Source organism: Anomaloglossus baeobatrachus, chromosome 1 (assembly GCF_048569485.1).
Source record: "Anomaloglossus baeobatrachus isolate aAnoBae1 chromosome 1, aAnoBae1.hap1, whole genome shotgun sequence".
NCBI classification, from domain to species: Eukaryota; Metazoa; Chordata; class Amphibia; order Anura; family Aromobatidae; genus Anomaloglossus; species Anomaloglossus baeobatrachus.
The window spans coordinates 726,045,881-726,069,631 of NC_134353.1; the positions used below are offsets into that span (position 1 = coordinate 726,045,881).

The window sequence follows — 23,751 nt, forward strand, 5'->3', positions numbered from 1 at the left end:
CCTTCAAAAGAAACTTGCCCCTATCCCATACCTTAAAGATCATGGCTAACGTGGGATGACGTAGCCTGTTCACCTCCCTCCGTCCCACCTCTAGCCGACATAGCGGGTATTTCCGATTTGATCACTCTCTCAACAGATCGCTGCTTACGTCGTATGCCCCCTCCTTTCCCCAACCCCTGAAGTGTTGCATCTGAGAAGCAATAAAATGTAAGTACGGGTTCGGTACCGCCAGTCCCCCTTCCTCCTTGCAACACTAGCATATTTTTTCTTCCATACAAGTTCCCGGAACAAGATATCAATTTTAGTAAAGAATTCCATACCCATACTTGGGAGCTATGTATAAGATATAACAGTTGTGGCATCAATACCATTTTAGTTAGGTTAGCTCTACCAATGTTTGATAAGGGGAGCCGGCACCAGGCATTGACCTTTACCCTAAATTGTGCCAGCAGGGGATCAAGAGTAAGAGCTCGAAACTCATTCGGGTTCGGGCTAACAGTAAAGGGGGCTTTACACGCAACGACATCGCTAACGAGATGTCGTTGGGGTCACAGAATTCGTGACGCACATCCAGCCTCGTTAGCGACGTCGTTGCGTGTGGAATGCACGAACGACCACTAACAATCAAAATTACTCACCATATCGTTGACACGTCGTTCTAATCTCAAATATCGTTGTTGTTGCAGGTTGTTCGTTGTTCCTGCGGCAGCACATATTGCTACGCGTGACACCGCAGGAACGACGAAAAGCACCGTACCTGCGTCCAGCCAGCAACGAGGAGGGCGTGTCTTTCCTTCGGCTGCTCTCCGCCCCTCCGCTTCTATTGGCCGCCTGCCGTGTGACGTCACTTTGACGCCGCACAAACCGCCCCCTTAGAAAGGAGGCGGTTCGCCGGTCACAGCGACGTCGCAGGGAAGGTAAGTCCGTGTGACGGGGCCTAGCGATATTATGTGCCACGGGCAGCGATTTGCCCGTGACGCACAACCGACGGGGGCGGGTGCTTTCACCAGCGACATCGCTAGCTATGTCGCTGCGTGTAAAGCAGCCTTTATTCCCAATTATTTTAACTCTGGGGACTAGAATTTGCAGTTCATAGAAGCCCTCCGGGACAGGGTGTACCGGCATCAGGGCTGACGTGGACCAATTAATCCTAAGACTGGACCTCCGCCCAAATTCCAGAATGAGACCTATTGCCGGCAAAATTGAGGTATGCACTTTATCTAGGTATAAAAGCAAATCATCCGCATATAGAGATATCTTCTGTTCTATAGCTCCACATTTACATCCCACAAACTTCCTGGACATCCGTATTGCGACTGAAAATGGCTCAATTGCAGTAGCGAACAACAGGGGGGAGAGCGGGCACTCCTGTCTACTGCCTCTTTTCAGAGGAAAAGACCCAGAGACCTGACCATTCACCCTGACTCTAACCACTGGTGAGTCATATAGCAATCTCACCACACTCACGTGAAAATCACGCACGTGCCAAGAGACACGTATTTCCCTGCGCGTTGCGTGCAGGTTAGTACGTGTCTCTGGTACGTGCGGGCCACGTGTGTTCTACGTGTGCTATCCGCGATAGCACACGTAGAACCGGTAATTTACATACTTAGGTGGTCCTTCCTGCTGTCCGCGCTGCTGTCATTGGTGCTGATCTTCGGTCTCCAGCCCTCCCGTCTCCCCGCTGCTGCTGCTGCCAGGCAGTGAAGTGAATATTAAATGAGAATAATGAGCGGCGGTCGGCAGCAAGTGGCAGCAGCGGCAGAGGCAGAAGGGCTGGAGAAGGTGAGTAAATGTTTTGTTTTTTTTTCTCTGACACGTGTTTTCTCCGGCGCGTGTCACACAGGACCGCATCCACACTACACCCGTGTGGTACGGGTGCGGGCCGTGTGACACCCGTGCTGCCGGAGAAAACACTGACGTGTTAGCGTGTAGAAAAACGCACACACGTACAAACGCACACGGACACACGTTCCGTGCGGTTTTACGTGTGTGTGCCTGCTACCACAGGGTAGCATTGGTATACGTGTCTCCGCACGGATGTGTGTCGCAGGCCTAACATGTAGTAGAGAGTGATCTGACAAGCTCCTAGGTAAATAAACCACTGTCTGTGTGCAGGAGGTCATGAGTGAGTTACCAATAGCCAGGTCTATCCGTGACATAGTGTGATGTGAGCTAGAATAACAGGAAAATTGCTTAGTTGTGGGGTTCTTCATAGGCCAAAGATCTACCATACCTAGCTCCTCCAATGTCCTAGCAATGGAAGTTGGGGCAGCGTTCTCCAATATATTTCCTGCGTGGAGCTTGTCTAGATTGGGAGGCAGATAGGTGTTGAAATCCCCTATCAAAAGGGTTGGTACAGTGTGGAGAGAGTCAAGGACATTAAGTATCTTTTTTATTGGCTCTCCCGAGTATGGCGGAGGGACATATACTGCTACCAGGATGAGCTGTATATTATATACTGTACAAAATAGACAAACAAATCTACCCCCCCGGGTCAAATACTGATTTGATACAGGAGAATGGAATGGATTCGTGCACCAATATACTCACACCCCTTGCGTGGGTCGAATACGTGGAATGATATTTGTGCACAATTCATCTTCTTCTCAGCTAATGAATGTTATCTTTCACTATGTGGGGTCTCAGACAGACACAAAATAGCCGGAATACATTTTTGATAATGGGTAAAAAACGCGCATCTCTTATTTGCATCCCCAAACCCCCTAACATTCCATGCCACACTGTTTATTAGTATCGCCATAAGTGTGAACTATAAAATCTACCGAAAAGATATCGCTATCTACTGTGGTCAGAGCCGTATTTGGCATTCATGCTGCCCTAGGCACTTTACGTTGTAACGCCCCCTACTGGTAAGGCTGCTTTCACACTTGCGTTGTTTTGCATCCGTCACAATCAGTTGTGTGACTGATACAACGGATGTGTTGCAGATAGTGGCACAACTGATGTGACTGATGCTGCAAAACAACGATCCGTTGATTGTTTGTTTTTTTTAACTGTTTTACCAGCAGCTGGCTATTGTGAACGATCAGCTGATCACCAGGCGGCCGGCCACTGGGCGATCACCTGATTGTTCATAGTTGCCGAGCGATCAAATGATCGTTCTCAAAAGCCAGCTGATCCCTCTCAAAATCCAACCGCCGGGCAATCAGCTGATTGTTCGGCTGCCGAGAGAAACATTGATTTCAATTATTAAACACAAGAGCTGAGCATGTGCAGTAGAAAAAAAGAAGGATTTTTGTGTACTCACCGTAAAATCTCTTTCTCTGAGTCTTAATTGGAGGACACAGGACCATGGGTGTATGCTGCTGTGACTAGGAGGCTGACACTAAGTGAACCTAAAAAGAGTTAGCTCCTCCCTGACAGTGTACACCCTGAGCCGGAGGCGGTACTATGCCAGTTTTGTGTAAAAGCAGTAGTAGGAGAGCCTTGAACAACCATAACTAAACAATGTAATACAAGAGAAAAAATGTGTGTTGAAACAAACACAGTGCCTTATGGGCACGTAAATATACAGTAGCCGGATGGAAACAAAGGTGACCCGTAAACAACATCGGGAAACATCCGGTAAAGGAAGACCTCACAATCCAAACAGGGTGGGTGCTGTGTCCCCCAATGAAGACTCAGAGAAAGAGATTTTACGGTGAGTACACAAAAATCCTTCTTTCTCTATCGCCTTCATTGGGGAACACAGGACCATGGGATGTCGAAAAGCAGTCCCTGGGTGGGTACATATGCCGTCCTACAGAACCAAAGCAAACAACAAATTCTGTGGGAACGCTCTGTACAAATGTTTACTACCTTTTTAGAAGTGTGCGACGGCCGTCTGCAACACCTTTCTCCCAAGGCAGGCATCTGCTGATGCCTGGGTGTGGACCCTGTAAAACCTGGTGAAGGTATGAAGACTGGACCACGTTGCGGCTTTGCAGACTTGCTCGGCTGAAGCCTGGTGTCTGATTGCCCAAGACGCCCCAACTGCCCAGGTGGAATGGGCTCTTACTCCCCTCGGAGGGGACTTGTCCCTGATTCGGTAGGACTCCGCAATGGCTGATCTGATCCATCTGGCAATGGTAGCCTTGGACGCCGGCATACCCTTCTTGGAACCAGCAGGCAGGACGAACAGATTGTCTGATTTGCGGAAAGGCGCAGTTCTCGAGACGTAAGTCCTGAGCGCTCGTACTAAGTCCAGAGTGTGTAGTGACCTTTCCAAGGAGTGACTGGGAGCCGGGCAAAAAGATGGAAGCACGATCTCCTCATTCAGGTGAAAAGGAGACACCACCTTCGGCAGAAACTCCGGAGACGGGCGCAGGACAACCTTGTCCTGGTGAAAAACCATAAAAGGTGAGCGGCACGACAGAGCTGCCAGTTCGGACGTTCTCCTGATTGAAGTGACCGCCACCAAAAAAAACACTTTCCAGGATAAGTGTGAGAATGAAGATTCTCTGAGTGGTTCAAATGGAGCCAGTTGGAGGGATCCTAAAACCAGATTAAGATCCCATGGTTCTAGTGGAGCCCGATTCAGGCGGATTCAGATGAGCGACTCCTTGGATGAACGTCTTGACCTGCGGACGTGATGCTAGGTTTCTTTGGAAAGGAACAGACAAAGCCGAAACCTGCCCCTTGATGGTTGCCAGCGAGAGACCCGCTTGCAACCCTGCCTGAAGGAACGCTAGAAGCGTCGGTAGTGAAAGAACTAGCGGGGAGAGATTGCCGTTGACCTCGCACCACTGAAAAAATGCCTTCCAGGTGCGGTAGTAGATCTTTGACGATGAGGGCTTTCGAGCCCTAATCATAGTCTGAATCACTTCTGGGGCAAACCCTGACTGGGCTAACAGCCAGGATTCAAGAGCCATGCCGTCAAATTGAGAACCCCTGAACTTTGATGGAAGAGCGGACCCTGAGACAGCAGGTCCGGCCGATCTGGAAGCCGCCATGGGGTGTCTGCGACGAGCTGTGCGAGTTCTGCGAACCATGCTCGCCTGGGCCATTCTGGAGCAATGAGAATCACCGGAATGCCCTCTGCCTTGATTTTCTTGAGGACTCTTGGGATCAGTGGCAGCGGCGGAAAAATGAACGGTAGTCTGAACTGTTTCCACGGAAGAATGAGGGCGTCGACTCCTAGCGCCTGCTGGTCGTGGTAGCGGGATATGAACTGTGGAACTTGATTGTTGAACCGCGAGGCCATCAGGTCCACATCCGGAGTCCCCCACCTGTGGCAAATCTGCTCGAAAACTTCTCTGTTTAGAGACCATTCGCCCGACGCCAGACCCTGTCTGCTGAGGTAGTCGGCCGCCCAATTTTCCGCGCCGGGGATATGTACCGCGGAGATCCTGGCATTGTGAGACTCTGTCCACTGTATGATCCTCTTCACCTCTCTCATCGCCATGACGCTCCTCGTGCCGCCCTGATGATTGATGTATGCCACCGCCGTGGCGTTGTCCGATTGTATCCTGATTAGAGACCCTTGGAGAAGGTGTTGAAAAGCTTGCAGGGCTCGTATGACTGCTCTGATCTCCAAAACATTGATCGGGAGCCGGCTTTCCTGGTAGGACCACTGACCGTGAGCCGTGTGGTGCTGGAAGACCGCTCCCCAGCCCAGAAGGCTGGCATCGGTGGTGACCGTCTTCCAGTGCACTGGTAAGAACGACGTTCCTTTGACGAGATTCTGCCTGTTGGTCCACCAGCGCAGCGAGGGACTTTCGGGGACAAACGTATCTTGCGATCCAAGGTGAATAGAGACTTATCCCAATTGTGCAGCAGGAATAGCTGAAGAGGGCGAAGGTGGAAGCGGGCAAACGGAACCGTCTCTATTGCCGCCATCATCCGACCTAGGGCCCTCAAACCAAATCGTATGGACACCGCCCTGGAGTGGAGGAGGGTCTGGACGTCTTTCCGGAGGGAGACAATCTTTTCCTGTGGAAGGAACATGCGTCCTTGGATGGTATTAAACTCCATGCCTAGGAAGGTAATCCGGCGAGCCGGGGTCAACGAGGACTTCTTCCGATTGATGAGCCAACCGAGACGGGATAGAGTGTCGATGGTGATCTGTACACTTAGACGACAGTCGTTGAAAGAGGACCCTTTGATCAGTAAGTCGTCCAGGTATGGAATTACCAAAACACCTCTGGAGTGCAGGATCGACATGGCAGCGGCCATGACTTTCGTGAACACTCGAGGCGCGGAAGCAAGACCAAACGGTAGGGCAGTGAACTGATAATGATCATGTGCAACGGCAAAGCGTAGGAATCTTTGGTGCTGGTGTGCAATTGGGATATGCAGATATGCGTCCTGTATGTCCAGAGAGGCGAGGAATTCGCCGACCTCCATGGAGGCAATCACCGATCGGAGGGACTCCATGCGAAATCTTCTGGTTCTGACGTACCTGTTGAGGATCTTGAGGTCGAGAACAGGGCGCACAGTGCCATCCTTCTTGGGGACAACGAAGAGGTTGGAGTAAACTCCTCTGAACCACTCCGAATCTGGAACCGGAATCACGACCCCTGAGAGGTGCAGAGATTTGATGGCGCGAAAAAAGGGGCGAGCTCGCGCGTCCGACTCGGGAGGATGGGAAAGAAAGAAGCGGCTTGGAGGAATTGACGTAAATTCTATCTTGTAACCCGAGACTAGGATTTCTCTGACCCAAGCGTCTGTGATCAAAGGGAGCCAGACGTGTTGGAACAGAGAAAGGCGCCCCCCCACCTGGTCTCCGCTGACGCACGAAGACCAGGAGTCATTTGGAGGAGTATCGCTGAGATCTAGATGCTGGTTTGGCAGGCTGGCGTGGTCTGGAACGCCAGGAGGGATTTGTTTTGAAAGACGGGTTCTTCCTGCTTCTCTGCGGGGATCTGTTCCTCCTAGGCTGTGCCGGGGAACTGAAGCTGCGAAAAGGGCGAACACCCGAGGTCGGCTGGCGGCGTTGGAAACGCCTTGGTCTCAGCTGTGGAAGGGAGGTGCTCTTTCCTCCCGTAGCCTTGGCGATAATCTGATCGAGCCTGTCCCCAAACAGTCGGCCTCCTGCAAACGGGAGGGCGGTAAGTGATTTTTTTTGAAGCCGCGTCTGCATTCCAGGCTCTGAGCCAGACTGCCCGGCGGATTGCCACCGTGTTGCTGGCCGCTTGTGCTGCGCAATTGGCTGTAGACAGAGATGCGTTAATGATGTACTCACCCGCCAGGGCAATCTGTGCAGCCATGTTGACAAGCTCGGGATCGCCCGACTGCGAGCGAAGCCCTCTGCGGAGGGTGTCGGCCCAGGTCACCATGGCCTTAGCTACCCAGACGGCGGCGAAGGCCGGAGACAGTGCCGCGCCTGCCGCCTCAAAAGCCGAATGGGCGAATCTCTCGATGTTACGGTCCGTGGCGTCACGGAGCGATGTTCCCTGCGGCAGAAATAGAACTGTATGCGAGGCCAGACGGGAGACCGGAGGGTCGACCACCGGTGAGCCCGCCCATTCCTTCCTGAGATCTTCGGGGAAGGGATAGTGTAAATCAATCGACTTACCGTTGTTGAACGTCTTGTCCGGTTGCTGTCTGTGCTTGCGTAAGATCTCAGCGAACTCCGGATGATCGCAGAAATACCTGTGAACACGCTTAAGTCGTTTGAAAGATACCTGTGAGCTCTGGGTGGTGGCAGAGTCAGGCTGTAGCTTCAGCGTCGTATTCACCGCGTCGACCAGGCTGTCCACCATACGCCTGACGTCGGCTGCCTGATCCGAGTCCATAAGGGAGGCTGCATCCGACTCTTCCCCTGAATCATCACACGGTCTCGGAGATGAGTGGCTCTCGGGCCTTGGAGGGGAGAGACCTCTGGGAGGAATCGGAAGACGAGACCGTGCGGGTCCGCTTCCGCGCTCCCGTAGTCGGTTCTGGGTCAGACCGGCTGTCATCCTGCGACGGCTGGACCTGCGGGGCATGGCTGAGCGTAGGGAGTGACTGCAAAGCCTGCGCGATGGTCTGAGACGCCCTCGACAGGGAATCCACCGACTGGGAGAGAGAAGTCAGCCACTCCGGGGGAGGGAGCGCATTGGGGCTCGGTGCATCCTGTACTGCTGCAGTAGCGAGTGGGATGGGGGTGTCGGCGGCGTCTGGGGCAATCTGCGTGGGCTGTGGGTCAGGGACGCAAGCTGCGCAGAGGGGGGTAGCCTGGCCTTGGGAGAACTTTTCGTTGCAGGACGAGCACGCAAAATGCATTATGAACGGGACCTGTTTGGAACGGGAGGACTTAAGAGTTAGGCATGGCTGCTCAGGGCTCCTACTAGAGACACTAGGCAGGAGACAGGAGATAGGAGGAAAAAAATGAGGAGAAAAAAATGTAAGAAACGTTGCTGGTCCTAATCAGAACCAGCACTCACCCGGGCCTGTGTCCTCCCCGGGTCAGCAGTAGGCTCAGAGTAGCTGGGGGCAGCCACCGGACAAGAGATGCTGCTGCTCAGTGGTCTGCCTGTGCTGTGGTGGGCCGTTTGCTAGAAAACGCGGGCTTTTGCCTCTTTTTTTTTTTTTACTGAGGGGGCGTGCTAGGGATGATATCTGCTATTGCTGGGCAGAAAAAGCGAGGGGCGGGCCCGGAAGACGCGGGGGGGCGGAGAGCTCCGACCTAATGTAGGCCCGAAGCCGGGGACTCAATTTGAGAGCGGCGGCCGCCGGGAGCGCAGCGCTGCGCGCGGAGCAGGTCTTATTCTGGCTGCTGGAGGCCCCCGGTGAGTGCAGACTTGTGCTGGCAAGTGCCAGGGGAGGCTGCTGGGGGGCTGTGTGGGAGACTGCAGAGCGCTCCTGCGCTGCAGTGTGTGCTCCTTTGCCTGGGCCCAGTGAAAACAGGGGAGAACGCTGGGGGAGGCCTGGTGCTGTAAGCGCTCCTGCACTTGCGATGTTTCCTCGCTGTCTCCATCCGAAACACCCCTTGGGACGGTACCATAGGGGTCGACGGGGAGTGAGCCCATAAAAAACGTAGATGCGTGGGACCCCAATCAGCCCCTGGGGTGGTACCATGGGGCCGGAGGGGGATAAGGGCTGGGAACGATACCCTGGCATTCCTGGCTCTGTATGGAAAAAGCAGGCGAGGATACTATCTGATGCGGGATCTTTAATCCTGCAGAAGAGATAAAAAAACGTAAAAAGGATGAGAACGCTGAGCGGCGCCGTATAGTTGAAAAAAACGGAAAAAAAGAAATAGCCTAGGCTGAGGTTGGCCCACAGAGATATGGGACCACATCAGCCTCCTACGACACTAAGCAAAAAACTGGCATAGTACCGCTTCCGGCTCAGGGTGTACACTGCCAGGGAGGAGCTAACTCTTTTTATGTTCACTTAGTGTCAGCCTCCTAGTCACAGCAGCATACACCCATGGTCCTGTGTCCCCCAATGAAGGCGATAGAGAAAAAAAGATTCCGACGCTCAAAAAACGCTACATGCTGCACTCCTACGTTCGTACATAACTACATCACAAGAACAACCATCAGTACATGAATACATCACCAGAACCACAGTCAGTACATGCCTACATCACCAGAACAATCATCAGTACAGAAATACAGCCCCAGAACCACTGTCAGTACATGACTGCATCACCAGAACAATTGCCAGTACAGAAATACAGCCTGAGAACAACCATCAATGCATGACACATCACCAACGTTATACAGCGATCACTTTCAATGTCAGGTTAGCCCCTATCATTATAAACTTGTATACCTTAACAATGGAAAGGAGATGATTGAAATTCTTGTTACCAACTATCATCAAACTAGGCACTACAGTACTGATTAGTTGCTAGTAGCTGCACTAGTAAACATTTAAAGAGTAACTTAAAGGTTTAGTCCGAAGGCAAAGTAATTTTCATTCTAAATCCCTATCTAGTGCCAAAATATATATTTTTTTAATATACTTGCATTAATAATTTGCTATCCTATCCCTTGATGACGCTATATTTCAGGGAGGGGCAGAGGCTGTGGTAGTGACTGCAGCCTCCGCCCCACGATAACGCTTCTTTCCCTTTCCTATACAGCGCACCCCCTATGGCTGCTGCCCCATAGAGGTCCCCCTCCATGCACCCCCTTCCCTATACAGCGCGCCTCCTATGGCTGCTGCCCCCTGCCCCATAGAGATCCCCTTCCATGAACCCCCTTTCCTATACAGCATACCCCCCTATGGCTGCTGCCTCTGCCCCATAGAGATCCCCCTCCATGCACCCCCTTTCCTATACAGCGCACCCCCTATGGCTGCTGTCCCCTGCCCCATAGAGATCCCCCTCCATGCACCCCCTTTCCTATACAGCGCGCCCCCTATGGCTGCTGCCCCTGCGCCATAGAGATCCCCCTCCATGCACCCCCTTTCCTATACAGCGTGCCCCCTATGGCTGCTGCTCCTGCCCCATAGAGATCCTCCTCCATGAACCCCCTTTCCTATACAGCATACCCCCTATGGCTGCTGCTCCTGCCCCATAGAGATCCCCCTCCATGCACCCCCTTTCCTATACAGTGCACCCCCTATGGTCGCTGCCCCCTGCCCCACAGAGTTTACACCCCTTGCACATCCTTTTCCCATAGTGAGCGCCCCCTATGGCGGCCCCTGTCCCATGCAGATTACACCCCTTGCACCTCCTTTTCCCATAGTGAGCGCCCCCTATGGCGGCCCCTGTCCCATGCAGATTACACCCCATTCACCTCCTTTTCCCATAGCGAGCGCCCCTATAGCTGCTGCCCCCTGCCCCCATAGAGATCCCCCTCCATGAACCCCCTTTCCTATACAGCATACCCCCTATGGCTGCTGCCTCTGCCCCATAGAGATCCCCCTCCATGCACCTCCTTTCCTATACAGCGCACCCCCTATGGCTGCTGTCCCCTGCCCCATAGAGATCCTCCTCCATGCACCCCCTTTCCTATACAGCGCGCCACCTATGGCTGCTGCCCCTGCCCCATAGAGATCCCCCTCCATGCACCCCCTTTCCTATACAGCGCACCCCCTATGGCTGCTGCTCTTGCCCCATAGAGATCCCCCTCCATGCACCCCCTTTCCTAAACAGCGTAATCCCTATGGCTGCTGCTCCTGCCCCATAGCGATCCTCCTCCATGCACCCCCTTTCCTATACAGCGCGCCCCCTATGGCTGCTGTCCCCTGCCCCATAGAGATCCCCATCCATGCACCCCCTTTCCTATACAGCGCACCCCCTATGGCTGCTGCCCCCTGCCCCAGAGTTTACACCCCTTGCACCTCCTTTTCCCATAGTGAGCGCCCCCTATGGCGGCCCCTGTCCCATGCAGTTTACACCCCTTGCACCTCCTTTTCCCATAGTGAGCGCCCCCTATGGCGGCCCCTGTCCCATTCAGATTACACTCCATGCACCTCCTTTTCCCATAGCGAGCGTCCCCTATGGCTGCTGCACTCTGCCCCACAGAGATTACACCCCATGCAACTCCTTTTCCCATAGTGAGCGCTCCCTATGGCTGCCCCTGTCCCATGCAGATTACACCCCGCCGGCTACCGCCACTATCTTCAGCTCTACAGCGCCTACCTCCCGGCTCCGGTGACTTCACCTCAGCGGCACTCAGTCTGCAGAGACGCCGGCAGCGGTGACTCACGCGCTGCCCGTGACGTCATCAGTGAGCGCGCCAGGTCAGGGAGCTGATTGCAGCTCCTGATACCGGAAGTGCCGACGCGCAGGGAGCAGGTATGGAGGATTGTTTGTATTAGCGTATAAGACGCTAATACAAATTAATCACGGTACCGACTATCTCTCCCCCCCCCCCCCTCCCGCAAAGACTCCGGTTTCAGTAATAAATCTGGGGAAATTTAAAATAAATATATTGTTTTTTACTCTCGCGTTTGGCACCGCCCCCCCGCAATCCACCACCCCAGGCACTGGACCTCCGGTGCCTAATGGTAAATACGGCCCTGACTGTGGTAGAAAGGTGGGTTCTGCCTTTGCCTATTGTTAGTGGATAAAGCGACACGGCTGGAGCGTACTGTATCCAAAAAGTGAGTCTCTCCATTTAAAGCAATGAGAAAGTTAGCGGGGTACATCATAGAGTATGGCACTTGCAGGTTACGTAGACGTTTTTTAACATCAATGAATTGTGCCCTTTTGCGTTGCACCTCCATGGAGAAATATGGAAAGATCGAGACCCTGCTCCCATTGATCTCAAGATCTTTAATGTCCCTGGTTCTGCACAAGATGGAGTCCCTGTCCTTAGCAGGTACTCTGTGTGTCCTTTCAATAGTAAAGAAGGGGGAAAGTGCCTACTTGCCTATGGTTTCCATCAGCCATCTTTCAAAATATGTCAAGGGGTCACTGCCTTCTGGTTTCTCTGGGACTCCCTCCAGCTGCAGGTTGGTCCTGCAGGAACGATTTTCCAAATCATCCACTTTATTTAATAGCATGGTGACATTCTGTGTGGCTCTCCCCATATCCCGGGCTATTGGTGGTAATTTGTCTTCTGATGTGCTCAAACGTGTCTCTACTTCCTCCGCTCTAGCCATCACCCGCCGCAGCTCAATGCAGGCGACATCTGATGTGACAGTCCCCATCTGTATGTTCAGGGTTGCTAGTGTGCTGTTACACACATAAATTGCTGTCAGGACATCTCGCAGCATGGGTTCAGAGATAACAGGGCTCAGCTCCTCCGTGTCTCCCCCTCCCCCACTCTCTTCCATAAGCTGCACAGCGTGCGGTTTCTTGGGTGCTGGAAAGGCAAGTATCAGGTTAATCACAGTCCCTCCGACCTCTCCTCCTGCTCCACGCTGTAAGTAGATTTGTTATCGGAAGTGTCTCCAGGGGTAGGGCTGTCCCTGGCATGCTCCTAGCGGAGTACTCCAGTTTGCTTGCCACCTCCGATACTCTGCTGCAGGCAGGGTTTCCAGGGCCGGTGCCATCTTGGAAACAGCAGTCACAGTCCTGGGAAGCTTTCTCACTCTTTTTAAAGCGGGTCATGCTGGTGTCAGGGCTCAGAGCTCTCCTGGGAAATTTTGTACTCCACCAGGATCAGTGTAACTGCAAAAACAGCTGGTAAATCCGGATAATAGCAGGATCTAAAGTGGGAACTCTCCCTCAGCACGTCTGCCCTACATGCATCCCATATTAGAATTTTTGACTGCAAAATTAGTTGGAATCATAAGTGGACGCCATGTCCCGTTTGGAGACCCCCTGAAGTGCCTAAATAGTGGAACTCTCCAATAAGTGACCCCATTTTGGAAACTACACCCCTTAAGGACTTTATCTAGATGTTTGGAGAGCACCATGAACCCTCAGGTGCGTCACAGAATTTTATAAAGGTGAGCCATGAAAATCAAAACATACATTTTCAAACACAAAAATGTTGCTTAACTCAAAATGTTTCCTTTTCACAAGGGGAACACGACAAAATGGACCATGCAGTTTGTTGTGAAGGAGCGCCATATCTGAGTTCAGGTTTAGTTGGAATGGTTTGCGGGTGCCATGTCACATTGGCAGAGCACTTGAGGTGGCAGAACAGCAGAAACCTCTCCCCCCAAGTGACCCCATTTTACAAACTGCATCCCTCAATGAATTCATCCAGGGGTGCATTCATAATATTGACATCACAGGTGTGTCAAAAATGTTATGCTATCGGGCAGTGAAGAATAAATAATATCAATATAAATGTATGAGGGCTTGATTTTCGATAGACAAGTTGAACTTTTGAATGACACCATTCATTCTATTACATAGTGTATCGGAGAATGGGAAAAATATTCCAAGTGTTGAACTTGCAAAAAAAAAGTGCAATTTAACGATTTTATTTACCTTTGTTCACAATACAGTAAACTTGACCATGTAATTCGCCAGGTCAGTACGCAGATACCAAATATATTTTTATTCACGTGGTGGAAAATAGTTCAGAAATTTGTAAGGGGAAAAAAAAAATGAATGTTGCATTTCGGCCATAAACCCCTACAATTCTGCAGTTAGACGAGCATGCATAATGATACTCCCCCTGCTGGTGTGTGTTAAATACCGCTGTCAGAGATTAACAGAGGGATTTACCAAGTGAAAAGCCGCAGGTCGAGCTCCGCTCCACCAATGGCTATTAGAGACACATAATAGTTAATTAAATCAGTAGTCATGTGCAGGGAAAGATGCGAGATCAGCATGCGAGAGGCATCAAAGTTGGGGAGCGAGCATAGGATGTACCAATATATCATATGTTGTTATGGGGTTAATAAGCAGTACACTAATTGTAAAAACTGAGAGTTTTGATAACTGTGTTATTATTAAATGTGCCAAAAATCTGTAATAATGTATAATTATCATAAATTGAAATTGTGAAAAAGCTTTCTGGTATATTCATTATATGCTTTTAAGTTATTTAGCAGGTTAAAACAAAGACTTACTTGTGAATACGCTCCAAAAATTTTCCCACCTCTCTTTCTCTCTCTTCTGGTACTAGTCTTGTGTGACTAGATAGATCCCTCATTACAGTGAAATCATTTCTCATTCTATCAGTTAAACCTAAAACAAAACAAAAAAAAACAAAGCAACATTACTTTTACCCCATGTCTGTTTTCACCTCCCTAAGTAGGCCAATACAATTCTGACAAGTGTCATTTTATGTGGTAATATCTCAGGAACGCTTCAACATTATACTTTATGTTAGCGGTAAATGGTGGATATCACTTACCTTTAGGGCAAGCACGCACTTACTTTGTACCTGCTTTTTCGACTGCGGGGTTTAATGTCAAAATGGATGTGTTCTGCTTTTCAAGCAAAGTCTATGGGAATTTGGTTTTCTTGAACGCACTTTGCAGTTCAAAAAGGTGCCTTTTTGTGGCAGAAATTTGGGCAAAAACTCAGCTTTGCAGTTCAAAACTCAAATGGCAAAAACAACTGACAAGCAGAAAAAAAGCAGGTAAAAAGCAAAGTGCGTGCTTGCACTAATTTAGGAAAATGAAAATGTGCCCCCCTCCAAAAAAAAAAAAAAAAGGGACCATATCACAATTTTTAAATGTTGAATTTTTGTGTCTTCAAACCAGATAGTTAAATCACACATAATCATTTTCAAATAACATTTGGCACATGTCTACTTTACAGAAACACCATTTTTTAACTTTAAAAAGTTAAAAGAATTAAAAGTTTATCAGCAATTTATTTTTCCCCACAAAATAATTTTTTTTTTTTAGAGACCAAATCACATTTGAAGTGACTTTATAGGTTGTATGATACAGAAAATACCCAAAAGTGACACCATTCTAAAAAGTGCACCCCTCATAGTGCTCAACACCACATCCAGGATGTTTTTTAACTTTTTAGGTGCTTCACAGGAACTAAAGCAATGTGGAAGGAAAAAATATAAAAATTTAACTTTTTCCCAACAAAAAAATATTGCTTTAGCACAAAAGTTTTCATTTTTACAAGGGTAACAGGAGAAAATAGACCATACAATTTGTTGTGCAAATTCTACTGAGTACAGGGATACTCGATATGTAGTGGAAAACCACTGTTTGTGGGCATAGCAGGGCCAGGAAGCAGCACCATTTAAATTTTGGAATGCAAAATTAGTGGGAACAGATAGCGGACTCCATGTTGCGTTTTCAGAGCCAATATTTTTTTGCGTTTATTTGTAAAAAAATTGGCATAAATTTTGAATTTCACCTTTTTCACCTTTGAAATTTTATGCCCGTAAATCCAAGAGATGGCACACAAAATAGTTAGTAAATAACATTTCCCACATCTCTACTTTACACCAGAGAAATTGTCAAAACAAAATTTTATTGTTGGATAAATTTCTAATTTATTCAACAAAGAAGGGAATTTTGTTTACTTACCGTAAATTCCTTTTCTTCTAGCTCCAATTGGGAGACCCAGACAATTGGGTGTATAGCTTCTGCCTCCGGAGGCCACACAAAGTATTACACTTAAAAGTGTAAACCCCTCCCCTCTGCCTATACACCCCCCGTGCATCACGGGTTCCTCAGTTTTAGTGCAAAAGCAAGAAGGAGGAAAGCTAATAAAGTGGTTTAAAGAAACTTCAATCCGAATAAATTTCGGAGAACTGAAACCATTCAAAATGAACAACATGTGTACACGAAAAAACAACAGCCCGAAGGGAACAGGGCGGGTGCTGGGTCTCCCAATTGGAGCTAGAAGAAAAGGAATTTACGGTAAGTAAACAAAATTCCCTTCTTCTTTGTCGCTCCATTGGGAGACCCAGACAATTGGGACGTCCAAAAGCTGTCCCTGGGTGGGTAAAATAATACCTCGTAATAGAGCCGTAAAACGGCCCTTTCCTACAGGTGGACAACCGCCGCCTGAAGGACTCGTCTACCTAGGCTGGCATCCGCCGAAGCATAGGTATGCACCTGATAGTGTTTGGTGAAAGTGTGCAGGCTCGACCAGGTAGCCGCCTGGCACACCTGCTGAGCCGTAGCCTGGTGCCGCAAAGCCCAGGACGCACCCACGGCTCTGGTAGAATGGGTCTTCAGCACTGAGGGAACCGGAAGTCCAGAAGAACGGTAGGCTTCGAGAATTGGTTCCTTGATCCACCGAGCCAGGGTTGATTTGGAAGCCTGTGACACCTTACGCTGACCAGCGACAAGGACAAAGAGTGCCTCCGAGCGGCGCAGGGGCGCCGTACAGGAAATGTAGATTCTGAGCGCTCTCACCAGATCTAACAAATGCAAATCCCTTTCACATTGATGAACTGGATGAGGACAAAAAGAGGGTAAGGAGATATCCTGATTGAGATGAAAGGTGGATACCACCTTAGGAAGAAATTCCGGAACCGGGCGCAGCACCACCTTGTCCTGGTGAAACACCAGAAAAGGAGCCTTGCATGACAGCGCTGCTAGCTCAGACACTCTCCGAAGTGATGTGACTGCTACTAGGAAGACCACCTTCTGCGAAAGGTGAGAAAGAGAAATATCCTTCAAAGGCTCGAAAGGTGGCTTCTGAAGGGCCATCAGAACCTTGTTCAGATCCCAGGGTTCTAACGGCCGCCTGTAAGGAGGGACTATGTGACAAACCCCCTGCAGGAACGTGCGTACCTGAGAAAGCCTGGCAAGACGCTTCTGAAAGAACACAGAGAGCGCTGAGACTTGTCCCTTAAGGGAGCCGAGCGACAAACCTTTTTCCAATCCTGATTGAAGAAAGGAAAGAAAAGTGGGCAAGGCAAATGGCCAGGGAGAAAACCCCTGATCAGAGCACCAAGATAAGAATATCTTCCACGTCCTGTGGTAGATCTTGGCAGACGTTGGTTTCCTGGCCTGTCTCATAGTGGCAATGACCTCTTGAGATAACCCTGAAGACGCTAGGATCCAGGACTCAATGGCCACACAGTCAGGTTGAGGGCCGCAGAATTCAGATGGAAAAACGGCCCTTGAGACAACAAGTCTGGTCGGTCTGGTAGTGCCCACGGTTGGCCCACCGTGAGATGCCACAGATCCGGGTACCACGACCTCCTCGGCCAGTCTGGAGCGACGAGAATGGCGCGGCGGCAGTCTGACCTGATTTGGCGTAACACTCTGGGCAACAGTGCCAGAGGTGGAAACACATAAGGGAGATGAAACTGCGACCAATCCTGAACTAAGGCGTCTGCCGCCAGAGCTCTGTGATCGTGAGATCGTGCCATGAATGCCGGGACCTTGTTGTTGTGCCGGGACGCCATTAGGTCGACGTCCGGCATCCCCCAGCGGCAACAGATCTCCTGAAACACGTCCGGGTGAAGGGACCATTCCCCTGCGTCCATGCCCTGGCGACTGAGAAAGTCTGCTTCCCAGTTTTCTACGCCCGGGATGTGAACTGCGGATATGGTGGAGGCCGTGGCTTCCACCCACATCAAAATCCGCCGGACTTCCTGGAAGGCTTGCCGACTGCGTGTTCCGCCTTGGTGGTTGATGTAAGCCACCGCTGTGGAGTTGTCCGACTGAATTCGGATCTGCTTGCCTTCCAGCCACTGCTGGAACGCTTTTAGGGCAAGATACACTGCCCTGATCTCCAGAACATTGATCTGAAGGGAGGACTCTTGCTGAGTCCACGTACCCTGAGCCCTGTGGTGGAGAAAGACTGCTCCCCACCCTGACAGACTCGCGTCCGTCGTGACCACCGCCCAGGATGGGGGTAGGAAGGATTTCCCCTTCGACAATGAAGTGGGAAGAAGCCACCACCGAAGGGAAGCTTTGGCTGCCTGAGAGAGGGAGACGTTCCTGTCGAGGGACGTCGACTTCCTGTCCCATTTGCGTAGGATGTCCCATTGAAGAGGACGCAGGTGAAACTGCGCGAAAGGGACTGCCTCCATTGCTGCGACCATCTTCCCTAGGAAGTGCATGAGGCGCCTCAAGGGGTGTGACTGACCTTGAAGGAGAGATTGCAACCCTGTCTGCAGTGACCGCTGTTTGTTCAGCGGAAGCATCACCATCGCTGAGAGGGTATGAAACTCCATGCCAAGATATGTCAGCGATTGGGCCGGTGTCAGATTTGACTTTGGAAAATTGATGATCCACCCGAAACTCTGGAGAGTCTCCAGAGTAGCGTTGAGGCTGTGTTGGCATGCCTCTTGAGAGGGTGCCTTGACAAGCAGATCGTCTAAGTAAGGGATCACCGAGTGTCCCTGAGAGTGGAGGACCGCTACTACTGTAGCCATGACCTTGGTGAAAACCCGTGGGGCTGTCGCCAGGCCGAAAGGCAGTGCCACGAACTGAAGGTGTTCGTCTCCTATGGCGAAGCGCAGGAAGCACTGATGCTCTGGAGCAATCGGTACGTGGAGATAAGCATCTTTGATATCGATCGATGCAAGGAAATCTCCTTGGGACATTGAGGCGATGACGGAGCGGAGGGATTCCATCCGGAACCGCCTGGTCTTTACGTGTTTGTTGAGCAGTTTTAGGTCCAGGACAGGACGGAAAGACCCGTCCTTCTTTGGAACCACAAACAAGTTGGAGTAAAAACCGTGACCCTGTTGCTGAAGAGGAACCGGGACCACCACTCCTTCTGCCTTCAGAGTGCCTACCGCCTGCAGAAGAGCATCGGCTCGCTCGGGAGGCGGAGATGTTCTGAAGAATCGAGTCGGAGGACGAGAGCTGAACTCTATCCTGTAACCGTGAGACAGAATGTCTCTCACCCAACGGTCTTTTACCTGTGGCAGCCAGGTGTCGCCAAAGCGGGAGAGCCTGCCACCGACCGAGGATGCGGTGTGAGGAGGCCGAGAGTCATGAGGAAGCCGCCTTGGTAGCGGTACCTCCGGCGGTCTTTTTAGGACGTGACTTAGACCGCCATGAATCGGAGTTCCTCTGATCCTTCTGAGGCCTTTTGGACGAGGAGAATTGGGACCTGCCCGCGCCCCGAAAGGACCGAAACCTCGACTGACCCCCCCTCTGTTGGGGTATGTTTGGTTTGGCCTGGGGTAAGGATGTATCCTTACCCTTGGATTGTTTGATGATTTCATCCAATCGCTCACCAAACAAGCGGTCGCCAGAAAATGGCAAACTGGTTAAGCACTTTTTGGAAGCCGAATCTGCCTTCCATTCCCGTAGCCACAAGGCCCTGCGTATTGCCACCGAATTGGCGGATGCAACCGCCGTACGGCTCGCAGAGTCCAGGACAGCATTAATAGCGTAGGACGCAAATGCCGACGTCTGAGAGGTTAAGGACGCCACTTGCGGCGCAGACGTACGTGTGACTGCGTCAATTTGCGTTTGACCCGCTGAGATAGCTTGGAGTGCCCATACGGCTGCGAATGCTGGAGCAAAAGACGCGCCGATAGCTTCATAGATGGATTTCAACCAGAGCTCCATCTGTCTGTCAGTGGCATCTTTGAGTGAAGCCCCATCTTCCACTGCAACTATGGATCTAGCCGCCAGTCTGGAGATTGGAGGATCCACCTTGGGACACTGAGCCCAGCCCTTGACCACGTCAGGGGGGAAGGGATAACGTGTATCCTTAAGGCGCTTGGAAAAACGCTTATCTGGACAAGCTCGGTGTTTCTGGACTGCCTCTCTGAAGTCAGAGTGGTCCAGAAACATACTCGTTGTACGCTTGGGGAACCTGAAACGGAATTTCTCCTGCTGAGAAGCTGACTCCTCCCCTGGAGGAGCTGAGGGAGAAATATCCAATATTTGATTGATGGACGCGATAAGATCATTCACTATGGCGTCCCCATCAGGAGTATCTAGGTTGAGAGCGGCCTCAGGATCAGAATCCTGATCAGCTACCTCCGCTTCATCATACAGAGAGTCCTCCCGCTGAGACCCTGAACAATGTGATGATGTCGAGGGAATTTCCCAGCGAGCTCGCTTAGGCGGTCTGGGGCTGCGGTCCGTGTCAGAGACCTCACCCTGGGATCTATGAGACACCCCGGGAGCACATTGTTGTTCCAACTGAAGGGGACCAGGGTGCAATGATTCAACAGTGCCCATGGTCTGAGATACCGGTCTGGACTGCAAGGCTTCTAGTATCCTAGCCATAGTCTCAGAAAGTTTATCAGTAAAAACTGCAAACTCCGTCCCCGTCACCTGGACAGTGTTAACAGGTGGTTCCCCCTGGGCCACCCTTAGCAGAGGCTCCGGCTGAGAAAGTGCCACAGGGGCCGAGCATTGCACACAATGAGGGTCGGTGGAACCTGCCGGTAGTATAGCCGTACATGCGGCGCAGGCAGCATAGTAAGCCTGTGCTTTGGCACCCTTGCTTTTTGCGGACGACATGTTGTCTCCTCTGAGCAATCCAGGAGGGTATATAGCCAAAAATCAACCGTGCGACCATACAGTGTAAAGTATAGCCTATAAGCATATAAATCTATATGTACACTACTGCACTAGTGGGGCCAGCACCTCAGGTGCTGCTTACCGCCCGCTCAAAGCGGTTGTGTGATCACCAGAATCCCTGCCTGGGTCTCCCAGAGCTTGTCTCCCCTCTCCAGCGTCAGAAGAGCTGACAGGAATGGCTGCCGGCGTCCTGTGGAGAGGAGGGGGCCGTGGGCGTGCCCTAGAAAGTGCGGGAATCTGGCGTCCCACTGTGCTCAGTGAGGGGGGTGGAGTATGCAAAGCATGTTCCAGCCCTCAGCGCTGACATCCTGTGCAGCGTCCCGCCCTTCCCCTGACTGGCAGGCCTGGGGGCGGGAAAAAAGTGAGACTAGGCCGCAAAAGCCGGGGACTAAAGTTATACGCGCGGCCGGCGTATAAGCGCGGTCGGTGCGGTAGTCCCCGGCGCACTAACACTCCCAGCCACGCTGCAGTGTGAAATGGCAGCGCGCGGTCAGCGCGGTAGTCCCCAGTAAACTAACACACCCAGCCACGCTGCAGTGTGTGATGGCACAAGCGCGGTCAGCGCTGCGGTCCCCGGCGCACTAACAAACCCAGCAATGCTGCAGTGTTTCTGTGCGCGGTCCCCACGGGGACACAGAGTACCTCAAAGTAGCAGGGCCTTGTCCCTGACGATACTCGGCTCCTTGTCCAGCAGAGTCCCCAGGAGCTGTGGATGGAGCACGGTCTCAGTGCCTGGAGACCGATTAGGATCCCACTTCACCCAGAGCCCTAAAGGGATGGGGAAGGAAAACAGCATGTGGGCTCCAGCCTCCGTACCCGCAATGGATACCTCAACCTTAACAACACCGCCGACAAGAGTGGGGTGAGAAGGGAGCATGCTGGGGGCCCTGTTATGGGCCCTCTTTTCTTCCATCCGACATAGTCAGCAGCTGCTGCTGACTAAGATGTGGAGCTATGCGTGGATGTCAGCCTCCTTCGCACAAAGCATGTAAACTGAGGAACCCGTGATGCACGGGGGGTGTATAGGCAGAAGGGGAGGGGCTTTACACTTTTAAGTGTAATACTTTGTGTGGCCTCCGGAGGCAGAAGCTATACACCCAATTGTCTGGGTCTCCCAATGGAGCGACAAAGAAATTTACAAAACCATTTTATTAGGGACCACATCACATTTGAAGTGACTTTGAGAGGCCTAGGTAACAGAAAATATCCAAAAGTGACACCATTGTAAAAACTGCAGACCTCAAACTGTTCAAATCCACATCCAGGAGGTTTATTAATCCTTTCGGTGCTTCACAGAAACCAAAGCAATATAGACGTAAAAAAAAATGAAAATTTTCCTTTTTTTTTTTTTACACAAAAATGTTACTTTAGCCATAAAAGTTTACATTTTCACAAGGGTATCTGGAAAAACTGCACCATAACATTTATTGTCCAATTTCTCCTGAGTACGCTGATACCTCATGTGTGGTGGAAAGCAATTGTTTGGATGCAAGGCAGGCCTCAGAAAGGAAAGAGCGGCATTCGAATATTTGAAAGCAAAATTAACTGGACTCATTAGTGGATGCCATGCCAGGTTTGGAGACATCCTGAGGTGCCTAAACAATGGAGCTCCCCCACAGGTGACCCCATTTTGGAAACTAGATCCCTCAAGGAATTTATCTAGATGTTTGGTGAGCCGATTGGACCCCCGGGGGTATCACAGTAGTTTAAAAAATTGAGGCGTGAAAATAAAAAAAAAAAAAAAAAAAAAAAAAAAGAATGACCACAAAAATGTTACTTCAACCAGGTAGCTTTTTTTTTTTACAAGGATATCAGGAAAAAATGCAGCATAAAACTTATTGTGCAATTTCTCCTTAGTACGTAGATACCTCACATGTGGTGGAAATCAATTGTTTGGGCACACGGCAGGGCCCATAAGAGAAGGAGCGCCACTTGACTGCAAAATTGAGGTATTATGTTGCGTTTGGAGACCCCCTGAGGTGCCTAAACGGTGAAGCTCCCCACAAATGACCTCATTTTGGAAACTAGACCCCTCAAGGAATTTATCTAGATGTTTGTTGAGCATCTTGGACCCCCGGGAGCTTCACAGTAAATTTATAACCTTGAGCCGTGAAAATAAAATATAACATTATTTACCAGAAAACTTACTTCAACCAGGTAGCTTTTCTTTTTTACACAAGGGTATCAGGAAAAAAACGCACCATAAAATTCACTGAGCATCTCTCATGAGTATGCAGATAACTCATATGTGGTGGAAATCAAATGTATGGGCACACAACAGGGCTCAGAAGGGAAGGAGTGCCATTTAAATTTTTGAAAGCAAAATTAGTTGCAATCATTAGCAGCTGCCATGTCGCGTTTGGAGACCCCCTGAGGTATCTAAACAGTGGAAATCTCCCACAAGTGACCCCAATTTGGAAACTAGATCCCCCCAAGGAACCTACGTGTACTGAGCACTGAGAACTTCCAGGTGCTTCAGTGAATTTTATAAAGTTGCACCGCGAAAATAAAAAAAATTATTTCACAAAAATGTTCTCTTAGTTTCTATTTTTTCATTTTCACAAGGGCAACAGGATAAAATGGACCTCAAAATGCGTTGGAACATTTCTTCTGAGTATTCTGATACCCCATATGTGGGGGGAAACCACTGTTTAGGTGCAAAGCGGGTTTGCAAGGCAAAAAGCGCCATTTGAATTTTGTCCTTCGCAAAGTTTAATTTGCCCACTTTCAGCCTTGCTGAAGCATCCCGAGATCATCACCGATTCTCCACCAAATATCACAGTGGGTGCAAGACACTCTGGCTTGTACGCCTCTCCAGGTCTCCGTCTAACCATTAGATGACCAAGTGTTGGGCAAAGCTGAAAATTAGACTCACCAGAGAAGATTTCCTCACTCCAGTCTTCTATGGTCCAATGGGGCAGATTAAACTTTGCAAAGGATGCATGAATCAATCCGCATACAAGGTTATCCTGGAAAAGCAGTTGCTTCCTTCTGCTCAAACAATGTTCCCCAACTCTGAGGACTGCTGTTTCA

The 23,751-nt window shown here is 50.4% G+C and overlaps 1 protein-coding gene across 1 annotated transcript in view; it reads right to left on the bottom strand.

Moving 5' to 3' along the window:
* Nucleotides 1–23,751, bottom strand: part of PIWIL1 (piwi like RNA-mediated gene silencing 1) — a 231,895-nt gene that overhangs the window by 179,643 nt on the left and 28,501 nt on the right. The window contains exon 4 of the mRNA XM_075323064.1: nt 14,359–14,476. Coding sequence (XP_075179179.1) covers nt 14,359–14,476 — 118 coding nt within the window. The remainder of the gene's footprint in view (nt 1–14,358; nt 14,477–23,751) is intronic.